Below are 16,061 nucleotides of genomic sequence, written 5' to 3'. Positions count from 1 at the left end.
TGTCCTTGAATCTATATTAATACATAATCATGATTTACGTTGCAGTTTCTTCCCAGATCTCTCGGACCCACATTTCAGAATTACTTACAGCAGGTTCTACCTGCCATATTAGATGGTAGGTTCATTTCTCTATTAATTTGGTAATGGTGGTAATATTAAAAAAATCATTCCGCTGTACTTCGTATTTTCTTTCCTTGTTTGATTCCTGTGCCTTGCAGGGCTTGCTGATGAGAATGAATCTGTGCGTGATGCGGCGCTTTGTGCGGGTCATGTCTTTGTGGAACACTATGCCAGGACGTTAGTGAATTCTTTTTCCTGAACCTTTACTCACTCTTTAACATGACATTCTGCTGAAATCTTCTTTTTCAAAAGATCACTGCCGCTGCTTCTTCCTGCCATTGAGGACGGCATTTTCAATGACAATTGGCGTATTCGCCAAAGTTCTGTTGAACTTCTGGGTGATCTTCTCTTCAAGGTTGGGTATATTTATTGTATTTTGTTCTCTTTTACTCTAGGGTCTTTGTGCAAATCTCCTGCTTGTGTCTGAACAGATTGCTGGAACGTCTGGTAAAGCACTCCTTGAGGGTGGTAGCGATGATGAAGGTTCAAGCACTGAAGCTCACGGTCGGGCTATCATTGAAGTCCTTGGCCGGAATAAACGTAATGAAGTTCTTGCAGCAATTTATATGATTCGAAGTGACGTCAGCTTATCCGTTCGTCAGGTATGTCTGCGTAAGTTATAATTTGTGTTCAGAAGGCTTAGTTTTTTCTCCTTGCTGACATTTTTCTGAATCTTTTCAGGCTGCGTTGCACGTGTGGAAGACCATTGTTGCAAATACTCCAAAAACTCTGAAGGAAATCTTGCCCGTTCTTATGGACACTCTGATTTTATCTCTAGCTTCTCCATCATCAGAGCGCCGTCAGGTTGTTGAATTATTGAGATTAATGACAATTTTTTGAGAGTGGGGCACTGCTGGTGTGACAATTTCTTTGTGTCCTTATTCTTTTGTTTAGGTTGCTGGAAGATCACTTGGAGAACTTGTTAGGAAGCTTGGTGAACGAGTTTTACCTTTGATTATCCCAATTTTGTCGCGAGGCCTGAGAGATTCTGATGCTAGTAGAAGACAGGTGTGTGTGTTTTCATCGTGATCATTTACATAAATTTATCTGATAATTATTATTTCCAACTTCTGGACAAAATATCTTCTTTCAATTGTTTTCCTCATTGTCTCATGAAAATTCATAAGATTCACCGTTTTGAAGGTCATGTTTTCTAATTGATGAATCCTTATTGTCTCGTTAATGTAGCCATATGATTTACCGTAATCATAAACTATAGCATATATAAATATTTTGCTGAGGTTCGATTTCTAAGCTCCTCAAACCCTAAAAGAACATGATAATATACATACAGAAAACTCATCAAGTTTCATCTGCTTCAGGGGGTTTGTTTTGGACTGAGTGAGGTCATGGCTAGTGCTGGTAAAAACCAGCTAATTGGTTTCATGAGCGATCTGATTCCTACAATTCGGGTGGCTCTATGTGACAGGTTCATGACGATTAGTTCTTTGGCTTTGTTCTTTTGTAAATGTTTTAACACTCTCATTTTTGTAAAGCTCTCCTGAGGTTCGTGAGGCTGCAGGTTTAGCTTTCAGCACGTTGTACAAGGTGATATCTTACTCGAAATTTTATATTCCGAAGAATTACTTTTCACTGATAAACAATTGTTTTCAGAGCGCTGGGTTGCAAGCTATTGATGAAATAGTTCCCACACTCCTCCATGCTTTAGAGGACGAGGATGCTTCCCATACAGCTCTTGATGGTCTCAAGCAAATCCTGAGGTCATCTATTTTATGTTCATATAGTTCGATTTTTTACTCGAAAGCAATCAAATATTCACGACTTAAGTTTATAACAAATATCTTGGTGTTGTTTCAGCGTCAGAACTGCTGCCGTTTTGCCGCACATTTTGCCAAAGCTTGTCAATCCCCCTCTTTCGTGAGTGCTTCCGTTGCAATAGAGTGTTTCTAGAATCTTTACCTTTCCCTTCTATTGCATCAAAATTCCTTTTTGCAGTGCGTTCAACGCCCATGCTTTAGGAGCTTTGGCCGAGGTTGCTGGCCCCGCTCTCAATTTCCACCTTGGAACAGTGCTTCCGGCCCTTGTTTTGGCTATGAGCGATGATGATGAGGTTATCTTGACGTCACCTTCTAAATTATATCGAGGAGTATTTTTATGTGGATGATTATTTTTATTTACCGATATTTTGGCTTTTGGATTCTAGAAGGTGCAACATCTGGCGAAGAATGCTGCTGAGACGGTTGTGCTTGTTATTGATGATGAGGGAATTTCTTCGTTGATGTCAGAACTGCTAAAGGGTGTCTCTGATAACCAGGTTTGCTATAGAAAATCCCGCTTCCTATCCAAGAAATCAAAGGAGAGCCTGCTGATTTTTCCTTTCTGTTTCCAGCCTTTGACGAGGAGAGGGTACTCCTATCTGATTGGACACTTATTTAAGAATAGCAAATTAGATTTGCTTGATGAGGCGTCCAATATGATATCAACGTTGATTCCTTTGTTGAGCGACAACGATCAAGCTACAGTTCAGGTACACCTTTCAAGTTTTATTTCCTGTACTTATTTTTATGCGTTTCATCTAAGTCTTGTTTTTTCCTTTTTGTCAGGCTTCTTGGGAAGCTTTAGGCAGAGTGATCGGTTCTGTTCCCAAAGAAATCCTTCCCTCTTACATTAAATTAGTCCGTGACGCAATATCTACTGCTAGAGACAAAGAACGGAGGAAAAGAAAGGTGTTAATTGAGTCAAAGAATCTTAATTTTTCTTAAAACTGATATTTTCGGGGAAGGGTTTTCTGATTCCCCCATCGTTTTATGATATTAAAATGCAGGGAGGATCTGTTTTAATTCCTGGACTTTGTCTTCCGAGGGCCCTCCAGCCGTTGCTTCCTATATTTCTTCAGGTGCTGTTTTTTCCTCGATTCTGGTTTCCTGAAAATCTTCGTCCTGCTTTAATATATTAAATTTTAAGATATTGTCGCAAATAAACGACCGTGAATATTTCAAAATTTCATGTTTCAGGGTATAATCAGTGGTTCAGCCGAAACAAGAGAACTGGCGGCGCAAGGCCTTGGAGAGTTGGTTGATGTCACGGGCGAAAAAACACTAAGGGAGTTCGTTGTTCCTATTACCGGGTATTTATTTTCCTGTCACATAACTTAATATTACTTATCCTTGTTATGTTTATAATTTCCATATTTCAATCTCCAAGCAAAGTTTATGATTAAAGAGGGGTAGTGAGCACATTTAGGAGAAGATAAGTTTTTACAAAATGCACGATTGCAAAGCTCCCCTTGTGATTCTTCCAGTCAACCGGGTCAAACTACGACTAGAGCATAAGGGCAGCAACAAAATCTTTTTCCAAGGATTTCCACCTAAAACCGACCTCTTTGAACTGTTATATTTATTTGGTTTTTTGAGCTCAACCGTCCTTACATCCATTTTTACACGCGTTTTCCTTGTCTTATCAAGATCAATGGATGAAACGGTTAATATTACTTTGGTCTCCTCTCTTCCAGTCCTCTCATCCGAACCATTGGAGATAGATTTCCTTGGCAAGTAAAAGGCGCCATTCTATCAACTTTATCGATCATCATCAGCAAGGGCGGAATATTGCTCAAACCGTTTCTTCCACAGCTTCAAACAACATTCATTAAGTGCCTTCAGGACAGTGCAAGGTATCTCTTTCTCTCTCTCTCTCTCTCTCTATCTATCTATCTATCTATCTATCTATCTATGTATGTATGTATCTATCTATTTTTCTCTTCGGTTTCATCACCGCTAATCCAAATTCTTTACTTTTTAGGTCCGTTCGATCAAGTTCAGCGGTGGCTCTTTCAAAGCTCAGCGCCCTGAGCACCCGCATTGACCCACTAGTCACAGACCTCTTATCCGCTCTTCAGGTAATAGCATTATCCAAACATGCCACGTAGACAATCCCGATTGGCTGAACTTGTGAATAATTCTGGAATTCAGGCGAGTGATGTTGGCGTTCAAGGCGCTGTCTTAGCGGCGCTCAAAGGAGTCATAACTTATGCCGGAAAGAGCATCACCGGCAGCGTCAAGCACCGTACTTGCACCGTGATGAAGGAATTCATAGAGCTTGACGACGAAGAGCTGCGTAGTTCTGCCGCCAAAGCTCTGGGGGCCATTTCCAAAGTGAGATATCATCTTTGATTAACGTATATTATATCATTGTAACATATTTTTGTCATACTTTTAAAAAATTTAAATTTTATTTATTTCTCATAATTCGTAGTACCTGGAAGAGCATGAAGTCACAGAGATGGTGGAATCACTGATCAGCCTAAGCACTTCTTCGAACTGGTCTCTTCGGCATGGATCAATTCTCACCCTCGCAGCCATGTCCTCAAACAACCCATCAATGATGTGCATGTCGACATCATTCCCATCGGCCATCAATCGCCTCAAAGCGGCCATTAAGGATGACAAGGTAGGCAAAAGTCAACCCCTTGACTTTGACCAAGAATTTCATTTTTCAGTAATTTCCTGTGATTTGTATCGCAGTTTCCTGTTCGGGAAGTGGCCACGAGGGCGGTGGGGAGCCTGCTGCTGTTCTTGGTACAGAGCGAAAAGCTCGCCGTCGGTTACTCGGAGTTGCTTCAATTTCTTGCGTGGGCCATGCAAGACGAAACAAGCGAAGTCAAGAGGAGATCTTTGGCTTGTTTAAAAGCAATTTCAAAGGTGGTGGTCAAAATCTGAGAAGTTTGTCTGTGATTTTTGTGGCTTACTGATTACTTCGGAGTTTTGCAGGTGAATCCTTCGGCTGTTCTGAACAGCCTTCCTCTTCTTGGGCCGGCCATTGCAGAGTGCTTAAAAGACGCTAATACTCCTGTTCGGCTGGCCGCTGAGCGCTGCGCTTTGCATGCCTTCCAACTTACCAAAGGTGGGTATTCTCCAAAGTTCTCGCTTATTATTTCAAGTATAATTACTGTCTCCTCTCAAAGCTTCTTTCTTCTTTCCTTGCATGATATAACCCAAATATTACCCTATTTTGATCTTTCGAATTATTCCAAATATATGATTCGTTTCCTTGCTATCTGTAACCCTGATTTTATCTTGGATACTAAAACATACTTGCTTTCTTCTCTCAAAGCTTATTTCTTCTTTCCTTGGACGATATAACCCTATTTTGATCCTCAGGAGTTATTTCTCCAACTTTCTCGCGAATTATTCCAAATATGATTCGTTTCTTCTCTCGACTGCTTGTTTCCTTGCACACTGTAACCCTAATTTTATCAAGGATTTCAAAAAAAAAAATACTCGCTCTTTTCTTTTCTCCTTTGACGATGTAAAACCCTAATATAACCCTATTTTGATAGCTAGAAGTTATTTCTCCAAAATTGTCGCAATTATTCCAAATATAATTGGTTTTTTTCTGTCGAAAGCTCGTTTCCTTGCCCAATGTAACCGTAATTTTATCTAGAATTCCAAAAGAATACCTGCCTTCTTCTCTCAAAGCTTGTTTCTTCTTTCCGTGGACGATGTAAGACCCTAATCTAACCCTATTTTGATCTTTAGGATTAATTTCTCTTAAGTTGTCACGATTATTCTAAATATGATTGGTTTCTTCTCTTTTTCAAAAAAAAAATTTGGTTTCTTCTCAAAAACTTGATTTCTTGGATAAATATAACCCTAAATGTCTTGGACTCAAATGATCTGCAAACCCTCGACTGTATGATTTAATTCATGAATAAAAAACCTGTTTTCTTGGACACTGATTATTACCCTAATTTTCTGATGCTCAAACGGTCCTCCAATTGAATCCTTCAAAATCCGTTTCCTAAAGTTCTAATGAATGATCATTTCCTCTCACAAACTTGTTTTCTTTTATTCCAAATGAAACCCTAGTTTTCTCGGGCACACGTGGTCAACGATTTTGACGAACTAGGGTTCTTACTCAGGTCCAGAGCGGGTTCAGGCGGCCCAGAAATACATCACGGGCTTGGAATCCCGGAGGCTCTCAAAACTCCAAGAAAACAGGTAATTAACAATTCCAAAATCAAATCTTTAAATATCCCAACCTTCATAAAATAAACATTCTTCAATTTCTCCAATCAGCGACGACAGCGACGAGGAGAAACCCAGCGGCTGAGACGTCGACAGATCAACGGAATTTTTTTTTTCTTTTTAAATTCCACGCGACTGTTTCATTGAATATTGACGCACGTACGTACCATAAAACCCAATATTTTATCATAAAGCTACAAACTTTCTTGCTGGGTTGTCGGGCAGAGCAGCGCAGAGCTGTCAGACCATCATCCAACGTCCAGAAAATCGCCACGTCGCGTCTCTCTCCATCTCCACTCCCATGCGGGGGCCTAGATAAAGAGTAAAGCCGGTCCCTTTCGTTCATCGTACTCGAAGCAGACCCCCGCCCTGTTCTTCGCAGAGCAAAGCAAAGCAAAGCAAAGCAAAGGAAACCCTAAGAGATGTTCTTCTTCTTCTTCTTGTTCTTCATCATCATCATCTTTGCAAGGTAATGGCGATTTTGATTGTTTGAAGATTGCAGCTTCGCAGGAGCTTTCACGGGATTGCGTTCGCCCGCATGCGAGACGACAGCGAAAAGGAGGTACCCTTTTGTCATCTTCCTTCTTCCCCAATTGCAATTCTCCCCGTTTGCCAACTCCCCCAATTTTGATATCGACGCAGTACCAGCCAGCTCTTCATCTCCTCGGCAATCTGTCCTCCATTGCTGCAACCTGTCGCTCCCTCCTCCATTCGCCCTTCCTCGCCCCTCGCCTTCTGGTGAGATGCCCGTGGAATCCTCTCCCCTTCCGCCATGGATCGCCTCCCCTTCAGAGAACTCGTCTCCGTCCTCGCTCACTCCGCTCTTCTCCTCGTCTTCCTCTTCTACACACTCCTCCGCTCGGTTCTACCCTTGCCCTCCTCCCTCAAAGAGCCCCCCCATCGCCTCCCCCCCGCCGAGATCGCTCTCGATTCCTCCTCCTCCGCTTCTAGCAAAACCCTCTTCTGCTCCCTCTCCTGCTCCTGCTATCTCCTCCTCCTCCAGTTGATTGTTCTTTGCTGGGAAGTAGCAGAGATCCCTCCTGGCGAGGGATTTGGGGTTCTACTTCTCTTGCCCTTTGTCCAGGCTTTGGCCTGGCTAGTCCTTGTCTTGGCTGTTCTTCGAGTTAAGGTGGTTTCTGCTGAGGAATTTCCTTTGATTCTGAGGCTATGGTGGGTCTTGTCGTTTGGACTGTGCCTGTACTCTGGGTTCCTGGAGACCAGAGGACTTGTTCTGGGCTTGATGTCCTTGAATTCCCACATGGCGGGCAACTACGCCGCCGCCCCCGGCCTCGCTGTCCTCGGCTTCGTCGGGCTCCGAGGGCGGACCGGGGCTCGGTCTCCGGCGGCGGAGTCCGAGCTCTGTCGGCCGCTCCTCTCCGACGACGAAGACGCCGGGTACCTCACTGTCACCCCTTACAGTGAAGCTGGGATCTTCAGCCTTGCCACCCTCTCCTGGCTCAGCCCTCTGCTGGCCGTCGGATCGCGGAGGCCTCTCGAGCTCAAGGACATCCCCCTGCTGGCCCCCAAGGACCGCTCCAAGGCCTGCTTCAAGGTGCTGAGCCATAATTGGGAGAAGCTGAAGGCGGCGGAGGACCCGTCGTCGTCGTCGCCGCCGAGCCTGGCGTCGGCGCTGGTCCGGTCCTTCTGGAAGGAAGCCGCCGTCAACGCCGTCTTCGCCGGCATCAACACCCTCGTCTCCTACGTCGGCCCGTTCCTGATCAGCTACTTCGTCGACTTCCTCGGCGGCAACATCGTCTTCCCCCATGAGGGGTATGTTCTTGCAGGGGTCTTCTTCTCTGCAAAGCTGATTGAGACGCTGACCACCAGGCAGTGGTACCTCGGAGTTGACATTCTGGGCATGCATGTGAGGTCAGCGTTGACTGCCATGGTCTACAGGAAGGGCTTGCGGCTCTCAAGCACGGCGAGGCAAAGCCACACCAGCGGGGAGATTGTGAATTACATGGCTGTGGATGTCCAGAGAGTGGGGGACTACTCGTGGTACCTCCATGACATCTGGATGCTGCCTCTTCAGATTGTCCTCGCCCTCGGAATTCTGTACAAGAACGTCGGCGTCGCCTTCCTCGCCACCCTCGCCGCCACCGTCGTCTCCATCGTCGTGACCATCCCCCTGGCGAAGTTCCAGGAAGAGTACCAGGACAAGCTGATGGCGGCGAAGGACGAGAGGATGAGGAAGACGGCAGAGTGCCTCAGGAACATGAGAATTCTGAAGCTGCAGGCATGGGAAGAGAGGTACAGACTCAAGCTGGAGGAGATGAGAGGGTTGGAGTTTAAGTGGTTAAGGAAGGCCCTCTACTCTCAGTCAGTGATCACTTTCATCTTCTGGGGGTCTCCTATATTTGTCTCTGTGGTCACCTTTGGCACTTCTATACTGCTGGGCAACCGGCTGACGGCGGGCGGCGTGCTCTCGGCGTTGGCCACCTTCAGAATTCTTCAAGAGCCTCTGAGGAACTTCCCAGACTTGGTTTCCATGATTGCACAGACCAAGGTTTCGCTGGACAGGATTTCTGGGTTTTTGCTGGAGGAGGAGCTGCAAGAAGACGCCACTGTGGCCGTTCCCCGGGGGTCCACTGATCTAGCGGTTGAGATTAAACAAGGGGAATTTGGCTGGGACCCTTCGTCTTCAAGGCCTACCCTCTCCGGCATTGATCTGAAGGTGGGCAAGGGGATGAGGGTCGCCGTTTGTGGGGTCGTTGGTTCTGGGAAATCAAGCTTCCTGTCTTGCATTCTTGGAGAGATACCCAAAATGTCAGGTGAAGTAAGTAAAAAAATCATCACCCACCAAACTAGTGTTTTATTCCTTCGTTTTGATGGTTATATTCTGTCTTTACCACTTGTGAGTTGTTCGTTTTGATGGGTATGTTCTGTCTTTACCACTTGTGAGTTGTTCGTTTTGATGGGTATGTTCTGTCTTTACCACTTGTGAGTTCTTCGTGTTGATGGGAGTATTCTGTCGTTTTTTCAGGTTAGAATCAGTGGGAGTGCTGCTTATGTGTCGCAGTCGGCTTGGATACAGTCTGGGAATATCGAGGAGAATATATTGTTTGGGAGCCCGATGGATAAGCGGAGGTATAAGAACGTTATCCATGCGTGTTCGTTGAAGAAGGACTTGGAGCTTCTCTTGCATGGGGATCAAACGATAATTGGGGACAGGGGGATTAACTTGAGCGGCGGGCAGAAGCAGAGGGTGCAGTTGGCGAGAGCGCTTTACCAGGATGCAGATATTTACTTGTTGGATGACCCATTTAGTGCTGTTGATGCGCACACTGGGAGTGAATTATTTAAGGTGCGCTCTCTCGCTTTCACCCTCTCTCTCTCTCTCTCTCTCTCTCTCTCTCTCTCTCTCTCTCTCTCTCTCTCTCTCTCACTCTCTCTCTCCCTCCCCCTCTCTCTCCCCCTCCCTCCCCCCCTCTCTCTCTCTCTCTCTCTCTCCCTCCCTCTCTCTCTCTCTGTGTCTCTGTCTGTCTCTCTGTTTCTCGTTTTCCCTCTCTCTGTCTATCTCTCTGTTTCTCGTTCTCTCTATCTCTCCCTCTCTCTGTCTATCTCTCTGTTTCTCGTTCTCTCTCTCTCTCTCCCTCTCTCTGTCTCTGTTTCTCGTTCTCTCTCTCTCTCTTTCTCTGTCTCTATGTCTCTGTTTCTCGTTCTCTCTCTCTCTTTCTCTGTCTCTATGTCTCTGTTTCTCGACCTCTTTCTCTGTCTCTGTTTCTCGTTCTCTCTCTCTCTCTCTCTCTTTCTCTGTTTCTCGTTTTCTCTCGCTCTATCCCTTTCTCTGTCTCTGTCTCTCTGTTTCTCATTCTTTTTCTCTCTCTGTTTCTCGTTCTCTCTCTCTCTCTCTCCCCCTTTCTCTGTCTCTGTCTCTCTGTCTCTCATTCTTTTTCTCTCTCTGTTTCTCGTTCTCTCTCTCTCTCTCTCTCCCCCTTTCTCTATCTCTGTCTCTCTGTTTCTCATTCTTTTTCTCTCTGTTTCTCGTTCTCTCTCTCTCTCTCTCCCCCTTTCTCTGTCTCTGTCTCTCTGTTTCTCATTCTTTTTCTCTCTCTGTTTCTCTTTCTCTCTCTCTCTCTCTCTCCCCCTTTCTCTGTCTCTGTCTCTCTGTTTCTCATTCTTTTTCTCTCTCTGTTTCTCGTTCTCTCTCTCTCTCTCTCCCCCTTTCTCTGTCTCTGTCTCTCTGTTTCTCATTCTTTTTCACTCTCTCTCTCTCTCTCTGTCTCTGTCTCTCCGTTTCTCGTTCTCTCTGTCTATGCTTCTCGTTCTCTCTCGTTCTCTCTGTCTGTATTTCTCGTTCTCTCTGTCTGTATTTCTCGTTCTCTATCTCGTGTTTCCTTTCTCTCTCTCTGTCTCTTTCTTTCTCTCTCACTGCCCCAATGGTGATTTATTCTCAATGAACCGAATCTCACTGCTCTTTTGTGTTATCGCAGGAATACATACTAACTGCGCTGGCTGATAAAACTGTGATTTTCGTAACACATCAAGTGGAGTTCTTGCCCTCTGCAGACCTCATACTTGTACGTGGCTCCGGCCATTTCCCTTTTAACCCAGCAAGATTCTCGATTTTACAGTTGCCAAGAATAACTTTCAAACATGATTTTTTATAACAAAAAAACGCGTTAATTATTCCCAGGACCTTTTGGTCTGGAGTAAGGTTCGTGGACAGATGATAGTCGTCCATCTAGACCTTGGAATGGAAAACAGAATAAAACTCTCTTTCCTGCATTCCATTCCGTCATCAACAGCTGATCCATTGCTTCGTTTCGTGATACATCAATTTTCTTCTGTCTATTCCGTCATCTGTTCCATCTTGCCCCTTGGACAGGAACAGAACAAAACTCCTGACTATGTGACAAATGACTGAGCAAATTTTCGTTTAGAACCATTCTGTCTTGACCCATTCCGTTGTCTGTTGCCTATCCACAACCTTTTGTCTTGAATATGACCATCACTCCCTTATTTGGTTTCAGGTTCTTAAAGATGGGCAAGTTATACAAGCCGGAAAATATGAAGATCTTTTGGAGGCAGGGACTGATTTCAACGCTCTGGTCACAGCCCATCATGAAGCTATAGAGGCTATGGACATCGAGAGCTCACGAGAAGATTCTGTTGACACCGCTCCCGAACCATCCTACCCTTCAAGGAAGAGGCTTGAGTCCAATGTCAGTAGCCTCGACAGCATGAACAATGTATCGAGTGGAAATGGCCCGTTGACGGAGACAAAGGCCCAAAAGGAGAAGAAGAAGAAGAAGAAGGTGAAAAGCTCTCGCAAGCAGCTCGTCCAAGAGGAAGAGCGAGAGAGGGGAAAGATCAGCATGATGGTGTACATATCCTACATGGCAGCAGCGTACAAGGGGGCTCTGATACCGTTGATTGTTCTAGCCCAGTCTGCTTTTCAGGTGCTTCAAATAGCAAGCAACTGGTGGATGGCCTGGGCAAATCCTCAGACTGAGGGCGGCTCACCAAGAACCAGTAACATGGTCCTTCTTCTTGTCTATATGATCCTGGCCTTTGGGAGCTCCTGCTTTGTGTTCATTCGTGCAATCCTGGTGGCCACTTTCGGCTTAGCCGCTGCCCAGAAGTTGTTCTTGAGCATGCTGTGGTGTATCTTCCGAGCTCCTATGAGCTTCTTTGATTCAACTCCTGCTGGCCGGATTCTAAATAGGGTAAGCTGTGCTTATTTCCCATATGAGCCTAAGTTAAAAGCTCGAAGTCAGAACCTGTGGATTAACTTTCTCACAAATAATGTTCTTTCTCTGTCTTCTCTATGATATTGTCAGGTGTCTGTGGATCAGAGTGTTGTGGATCTTGATATTCCTTTCCGGCTGGGAGGCTTCGCGTCGACAACAATTCAACTTCTTGGTATAGTTGGTGTCATGTCGAAGGTCACCTGGCAAGTCTTGCTGCTGTTCTTTCCCATGGCCATCGCTTGCTGGTGGATGCAGGTAATTAGTGTCATATTTCTCTGGCTGTAGGAAATCAGTACGCTGCCTGTCTGAGTAGGGGTCTAACTTTTGGCTCTTGTTTGTGATGTTGAATACAAATTTTCAACCTGAGTAAGTACTGCTTGATTGGTTGATCTGATTGATCACCAAAAAATCTGTTCGATTCGATAAAAAAATCTGGTCAATCCAATAAAAAGTCTGATCAGCAATCAGATCAGATCAATTTAAGGATTCAATCAGCCCCGATTGAGATCTGATCGATGGATCCACTGAATTGAAAATTCCCTCCATCACCGATCCCAAAATATTAAGATGGGTTCAGGGTTTGAAACTTGTTAAAACTTAAGCACCCCAATTTCGTCATATCTATGAGACTGGATAGTGGGATTTACGATTGACCATGTTTAGTTTTTTTCATCTTGCAGAAGTATTACATGGCTTCTTCGAGGGAGCTGGTGCGCATTGTTGGGATCCAGAAATCACCGGTCATCCATCTATTTGGGGAGTCCATTGCAGGGGCAGCAACCATCCGAGGCTTTGGCCAGGAGAAGCGGTTTATGAAGAGAAACCTCTATCTGCTAGACTGCTTTGCTGGCCCCTTTTTCTGCAGCCTTGCAGCTATTGAGTGGCTCTGCTTGCGCATGGAGCTGCTCTCTACGGTTGTCTTTGCTGTTTGCATGGCCATCCTTGTTAGTTTCCCTCATGGTACCATTGACCCAAGTAGGTACTGCTTGACCTCCCCCATTACATTATCTAGCCTTCTCTATTACACTTTCAATTTTAACGTAGGAGACTAGTCTCTGTTTGGGTCGAACGATGACAATGACAACTCATCGTTGTGATTGTTGTCGTCATCCATCTGTTGATGAATCATCATCATTGGCATCATCATTTGTCCACGCCCCAACGTGGATGATTTGGCAATGAAGAGATTAGGGAACAATGACAATTGAAATAAACTTTAGAACCCTATGATCTTAAATCCTTATATAAAAAATCCCTATATTTGTAATACCCTAAACCCTAAACCTAAGACTTTATGTCTACAAAAACCTAAAAATAAAAACCGTACACCCCTCGACCCTAATTCCTAAGACCCCAAACTCTAAACATAAAAACTTCAGCCCCAAAACCCTAAATCCTAATTCCTAAATTCTAACATATTAAGACAATGACGAGTGGATAAAGAAGATGATGAATTATATCTTAACCATCTGATGATGTTGACTAACTGGAGTGACATCGATGATGAATTCATCGTCCTTGACCAAACTTAGTATTGTTGACCCATGTTCATAGAGAGATTTGGGTTCCCCGAGAAGTTCGCTAGTTAACCCATATGATTTGTACCTCTTCGGAAATTTCTCTTGACGGAAGTCAAATTCGCTTTGTGGGGAACAGCTCATTTTGTTTTTTGGATGCTAGGTATGGCGGGCCTTGCTGTGACCTATGGCTTGAACTTGAACGCACGCTTATCTAGGTGGATTCTGAGTTTCTGTAAGCTGGAAAACAAGATCATTTCAATTGAACGCATCCATCAGTATTGCCAGATACCAGGGGAAGCTCCTGCTATCATCGCTGGCAGCCGCCCACCGCCATCCTGGCCCCAGAATGGAAAGATTGAGCTTGTTGATCTCAAGGCAAGTCTTTCACTTCAATCCTGGTCTCCTAAGATCAGTAAAAGAACTTTAAATTTCATGGCAGGTGCGGTACAAGGAAAGTCTGCCCCTTGTGCTTCACGGTATAACATGTACGTTTCCTGGAGGGCAGAAGATTGGTATTGTGGGTCGCACAGGCAGTGGAAAGTCGACTCTGATCCAGGCTCTATTCCGACTGATCGAACCGTCAGAGGGGAAGATTGTGATTGATGGTGTGGATATCTCCACTATTGGTCTCCACGACCTCCGTGCCCGCCTCAGTATCATCCCCCAAGACCCAACCTTATTCGAGGGCTCCATCAGGGGGAATCTCGACCCACTTGAGGAGCACTCCGATGAAGAAATCTGGCAGGTGATAATCAGACCAATTACTTGCCTAAATCAATCTATATTTTCTTCTAATAAATTACATCCTTCCTTCTCCAGGCGCTCGACAAATGCCAGTTAGGCGAGATGATCCGCCAGAAAGACCAGAAGCTGGACGCTCCAGGTAAACTATCGACCCCCAAATAAACTTAGAAAATAAATAAAACCCAAGGGTGTAGGAAGAGAAAGAAGCAAAAAAGAACTACCACAGTGGTGTAGAACATCGTATATGAGATAATCTTCTATTGAATTAGTGTTGCATTTGAGAAAAGAGCTGTGCCATCATGAACTTTAGCTGCATTTTCCCCTTGTTCTTCTTTCAAAAAAAGAAACTTTCCTTGTTCTATTCACAGTAGCAAGTGAATTTTGTTTGTTGTTGCAATGTTGATTTGTTTGGAATGATGCCTATTTACTCTAGCAAGGAAAAGTATTTACTTTTTATATTATGTTTTGGATGGTTCCTAGTGTTGGAGAACGGAGACAACTGGAGTGTGGGACAGAGACAGCTGATCTCGCTGGGCAGGGCGTTGCTGAAGCAGGCACGGATTATCGTGCTGGACGAGGCGACGGCATCAGTAGACACTGCAACGGACAACCTTATCCAGAGGATCATCCGCACTGAGTTCAGCCACTGCACCGTCTGCACCATCGCCCACCGCATCCCCACTGTCATCGACAGTGACCTTGTTCTCCTCCTCAGCGACGGTAACTATGAAAGCTTTAGGGTTTAGGGTTAAGGGTTTTAGCAGTATGAAAAGAATCTAAACTGATTTTCACTTAAGCTGTCCATCGAGGGTTTAGAGTTTTGGCAGTATGAGAGACCCTTAAAACTTATTCCAACTAATCCTTCTTAGCAATTGAGGGTTTAAGTTTAAGGGTTCATTAGTAATAGAAATGTGCGAATCTCATTTTAATTGAATGGACTTGCCTTTTTTTTTTCTTACAGGGCGGGTGGTGGAGTTTGACACCCCGCAGAGATTGCTGGAAGATAAGTCTTCCATGTTCATGAAGCTCGTGGCAGAGTACTCAGCAAGATCGAGCAGCCTGCCGGATATTTGAGCCAATGGACTCTGTAAAGATGAGAAGAGCCAACATGGTAGGATGAATAATATATTGCTGCAAGTGCAGTAATGAAGAGGGTTTAGCAGATGGATCATTACCAGTTTGTAGTCTATAAAAGCTCTTGAAGCGTAAGGCCAGCTCGCTTCTGGGTAAAATTTTCCTTATGGCCCGTAATAGTATGTTTTTTCTTTTCACCGTCGGTAATAATATTTTTATTTCCAGGAAAAGCCATCGTTACAATACTTGTCAATAGGGTTTTTCAGTCTGATCTACTTGGCCAGATTTAGATCTGAGTGATTTGGCCGACCTGATCAAGAGAGTTGATCAGATTGGGGGACTGGACTGATTGGCAGTTTTGGTCCAAGCAGCCCATTAATTGGATTAAAATAAGCGCTCTTAAGATATGGATGTTTAAACAATTGAATGCAAAATCAATGTATTATAACAATTTTATTTATTATTTAACACAAAATTTAAGTTTTGGATATTAAAAAATACTTTCAATTGAAGTTTACCAACATATTTAAAATCCTCCGACAATTCAAGTTTTCTAACATATTTAAAAAAACTTTCAATTAAATCTTTCAATGTTATAATAGTTTCAAATTCCACACTAGCATCATCAAGTTGCAGTTACTATCTTCTACTTTTTTTCGTCCAATCAAATCTAGGTTTGCAGCCCCCCCCCCCCATATAAGAGTTATTGGGAATATGGGGAAGTTTTTTATCCAGATTTGCCAAGTAGATGGATTACCTGGCTGATCAAGGATCAGATTGATCCTGGATCTATGGAGATCAATTGGCTGATGGATTACATCCTCTGAGAATACCAGGTAGTTTCTGCACAAAATGTGGAAGAAGATTTTGGATTTATTCTTCACTTTGCACCTTTGATAACTGGTGGATGATCTTTGCCATTGGGA

At 44.2% G+C, this 16,061-nt stretch overlaps 2 protein-coding genes across 3 annotated transcripts in view; both read left to right on the top strand.

Annotated features, from left to right (window-relative positions):
* The window catches only part of ILA (putative protein kinase regulator ILITHYIA), a 50,212-nt gene extending 43,898 nt beyond the window's left edge, over nucleotides 1–6,314 (top strand). The window contains exons 37-60 of the mRNA XM_078571606.1: nucleotides 46–115; nucleotides 219–297; nucleotides 373–475; nucleotides 552–722; nucleotides 802–924; nucleotides 1,015–1,128; nucleotides 1,443–1,549; nucleotides 1,617–1,668; nucleotides 1,735–1,841; nucleotides 1,939–1,998; nucleotides 2,077–2,191; nucleotides 2,285–2,395; nucleotides 2,471–2,608; nucleotides 2,685–2,807; nucleotides 2,906–2,977; nucleotides 3,096–3,208; nucleotides 3,593–3,751; nucleotides 3,880–3,976; nucleotides 4,050–4,232; nucleotides 4,333–4,527; nucleotides 4,602–4,778; nucleotides 4,848–4,980; nucleotides 5,999–6,077; nucleotides 6,156–6,314. Coding sequence (XP_078427732.1) covers nucleotides 46–115; nucleotides 219–297; nucleotides 373–475; nucleotides 552–722; nucleotides 802–924; nucleotides 1,015–1,128; nucleotides 1,443–1,549; nucleotides 1,617–1,668; nucleotides 1,735–1,841; nucleotides 1,939–1,998; nucleotides 2,077–2,191; nucleotides 2,285–2,395; nucleotides 2,471–2,608; nucleotides 2,685–2,807; nucleotides 2,906–2,977; nucleotides 3,096–3,208; nucleotides 3,593–3,751; nucleotides 3,880–3,976; nucleotides 4,050–4,232; nucleotides 4,333–4,527; nucleotides 4,602–4,778; nucleotides 4,848–4,980; nucleotides 5,999–6,077; nucleotides 6,156–6,189 — 2,715 coding nt within the window. The 3' untranslated portion in view covers nucleotides 6,190–6,314. The remainder of the gene's footprint in view (nucleotides 1–45; nucleotides 116–218; nucleotides 298–372; nucleotides 476–551; nucleotides 723–801; nucleotides 925–1,014; nucleotides 1,129–1,442; nucleotides 1,550–1,616; nucleotides 1,669–1,734; nucleotides 1,842–1,938; nucleotides 1,999–2,076; nucleotides 2,192–2,284; nucleotides 2,396–2,470; nucleotides 2,609–2,684; nucleotides 2,808–2,905; nucleotides 2,978–3,095; nucleotides 3,209–3,592; nucleotides 3,752–3,879; nucleotides 3,977–4,049; nucleotides 4,233–4,332; nucleotides 4,528–4,601; nucleotides 4,779–4,847; nucleotides 4,981–5,998; nucleotides 6,078–6,155) is intronic.
* A 115-nt stretch (nucleotides 6,315–6,429) lies between these two features.
* Nucleotides 6,430–15,365, top strand: ABCC5 (multidrug resistance-associated protein 5). Of its 2 annotated transcripts, XM_078571607.1 has the most exons (12): nucleotides 6,430–6,666; nucleotides 6,747–8,880; nucleotides 9,088–9,408; nucleotides 10,538–10,624; nucleotides 11,078–11,773; nucleotides 11,888–12,052; nucleotides 12,478–12,772; nucleotides 13,478–13,692; nucleotides 13,757–14,062; nucleotides 14,137–14,200; nucleotides 14,542–14,781; nucleotides 15,023–15,365. In XM_078571607.1, the coding sequence occupies exons 2-12, from the start codon at nucleotides 6,877–6,879 to the stop codon at nucleotides 15,133–15,135; spliced, it is 4,506 nt and encodes a 1,501-aa protein (XP_078427733.1). In that variant the 5' UTR covers nucleotides 6,430–6,666; nucleotides 6,747–6,876; the 3' UTR covers nucleotides 15,136–15,365. The 2 variants fall into 2 exon arrangements, with proteins under 2 accessions (XP_078427733.1, XP_078427734.1); XM_078571608.1 differs by lacking the exons at nucleotides 13,757–14,062; nucleotides 14,137–14,200; nucleotides 14,542–14,781; nucleotides 15,023–15,365 and having other exon boundaries at nucleotides 12,478–12,776; nucleotides 13,478–13,678.
* Nucleotides 15,366–16,061: the final 696 nt, after the last annotated feature.

The sequence above is a fragment of the Wolffia australiana genome, chromosome 2 (genome assembly GCF_029677425.1).
Source record: "Wolffia australiana isolate 7733 chromosome 2, ASM2967742v1".
NCBI lineage: Eukaryota > Viridiplantae > Streptophyta > Magnoliopsida > Alismatales > Araceae > Wolffia > Wolffia australiana.
This window is presented reverse-complemented; position numbering and strand designations above follow the sequence as displayed.

Coding starts and splice junctions, on each gene's coding strand:
- ABCC5 (XM_078571607.1), top strand. CDS start 6,877: ATGGATCGCCTCCCCTTCAGAGAACTCGTCTCCGTCCTCGCTCACTCC. Junction 14,201..14,541: donor CCAGAAGCTGGACGCTCCAG/GTAAACTATCGA, acceptor GATGGTTCCTAG/TGTTGGAGAACGGAGACAAC. Junction 14,782..15,022: donor TGTTCTCCTCCTCAGCGACG/GTAACTATGAAA, acceptor TTTTTCTTACAG/GGCGGGTGGTGGAGTTTGAC.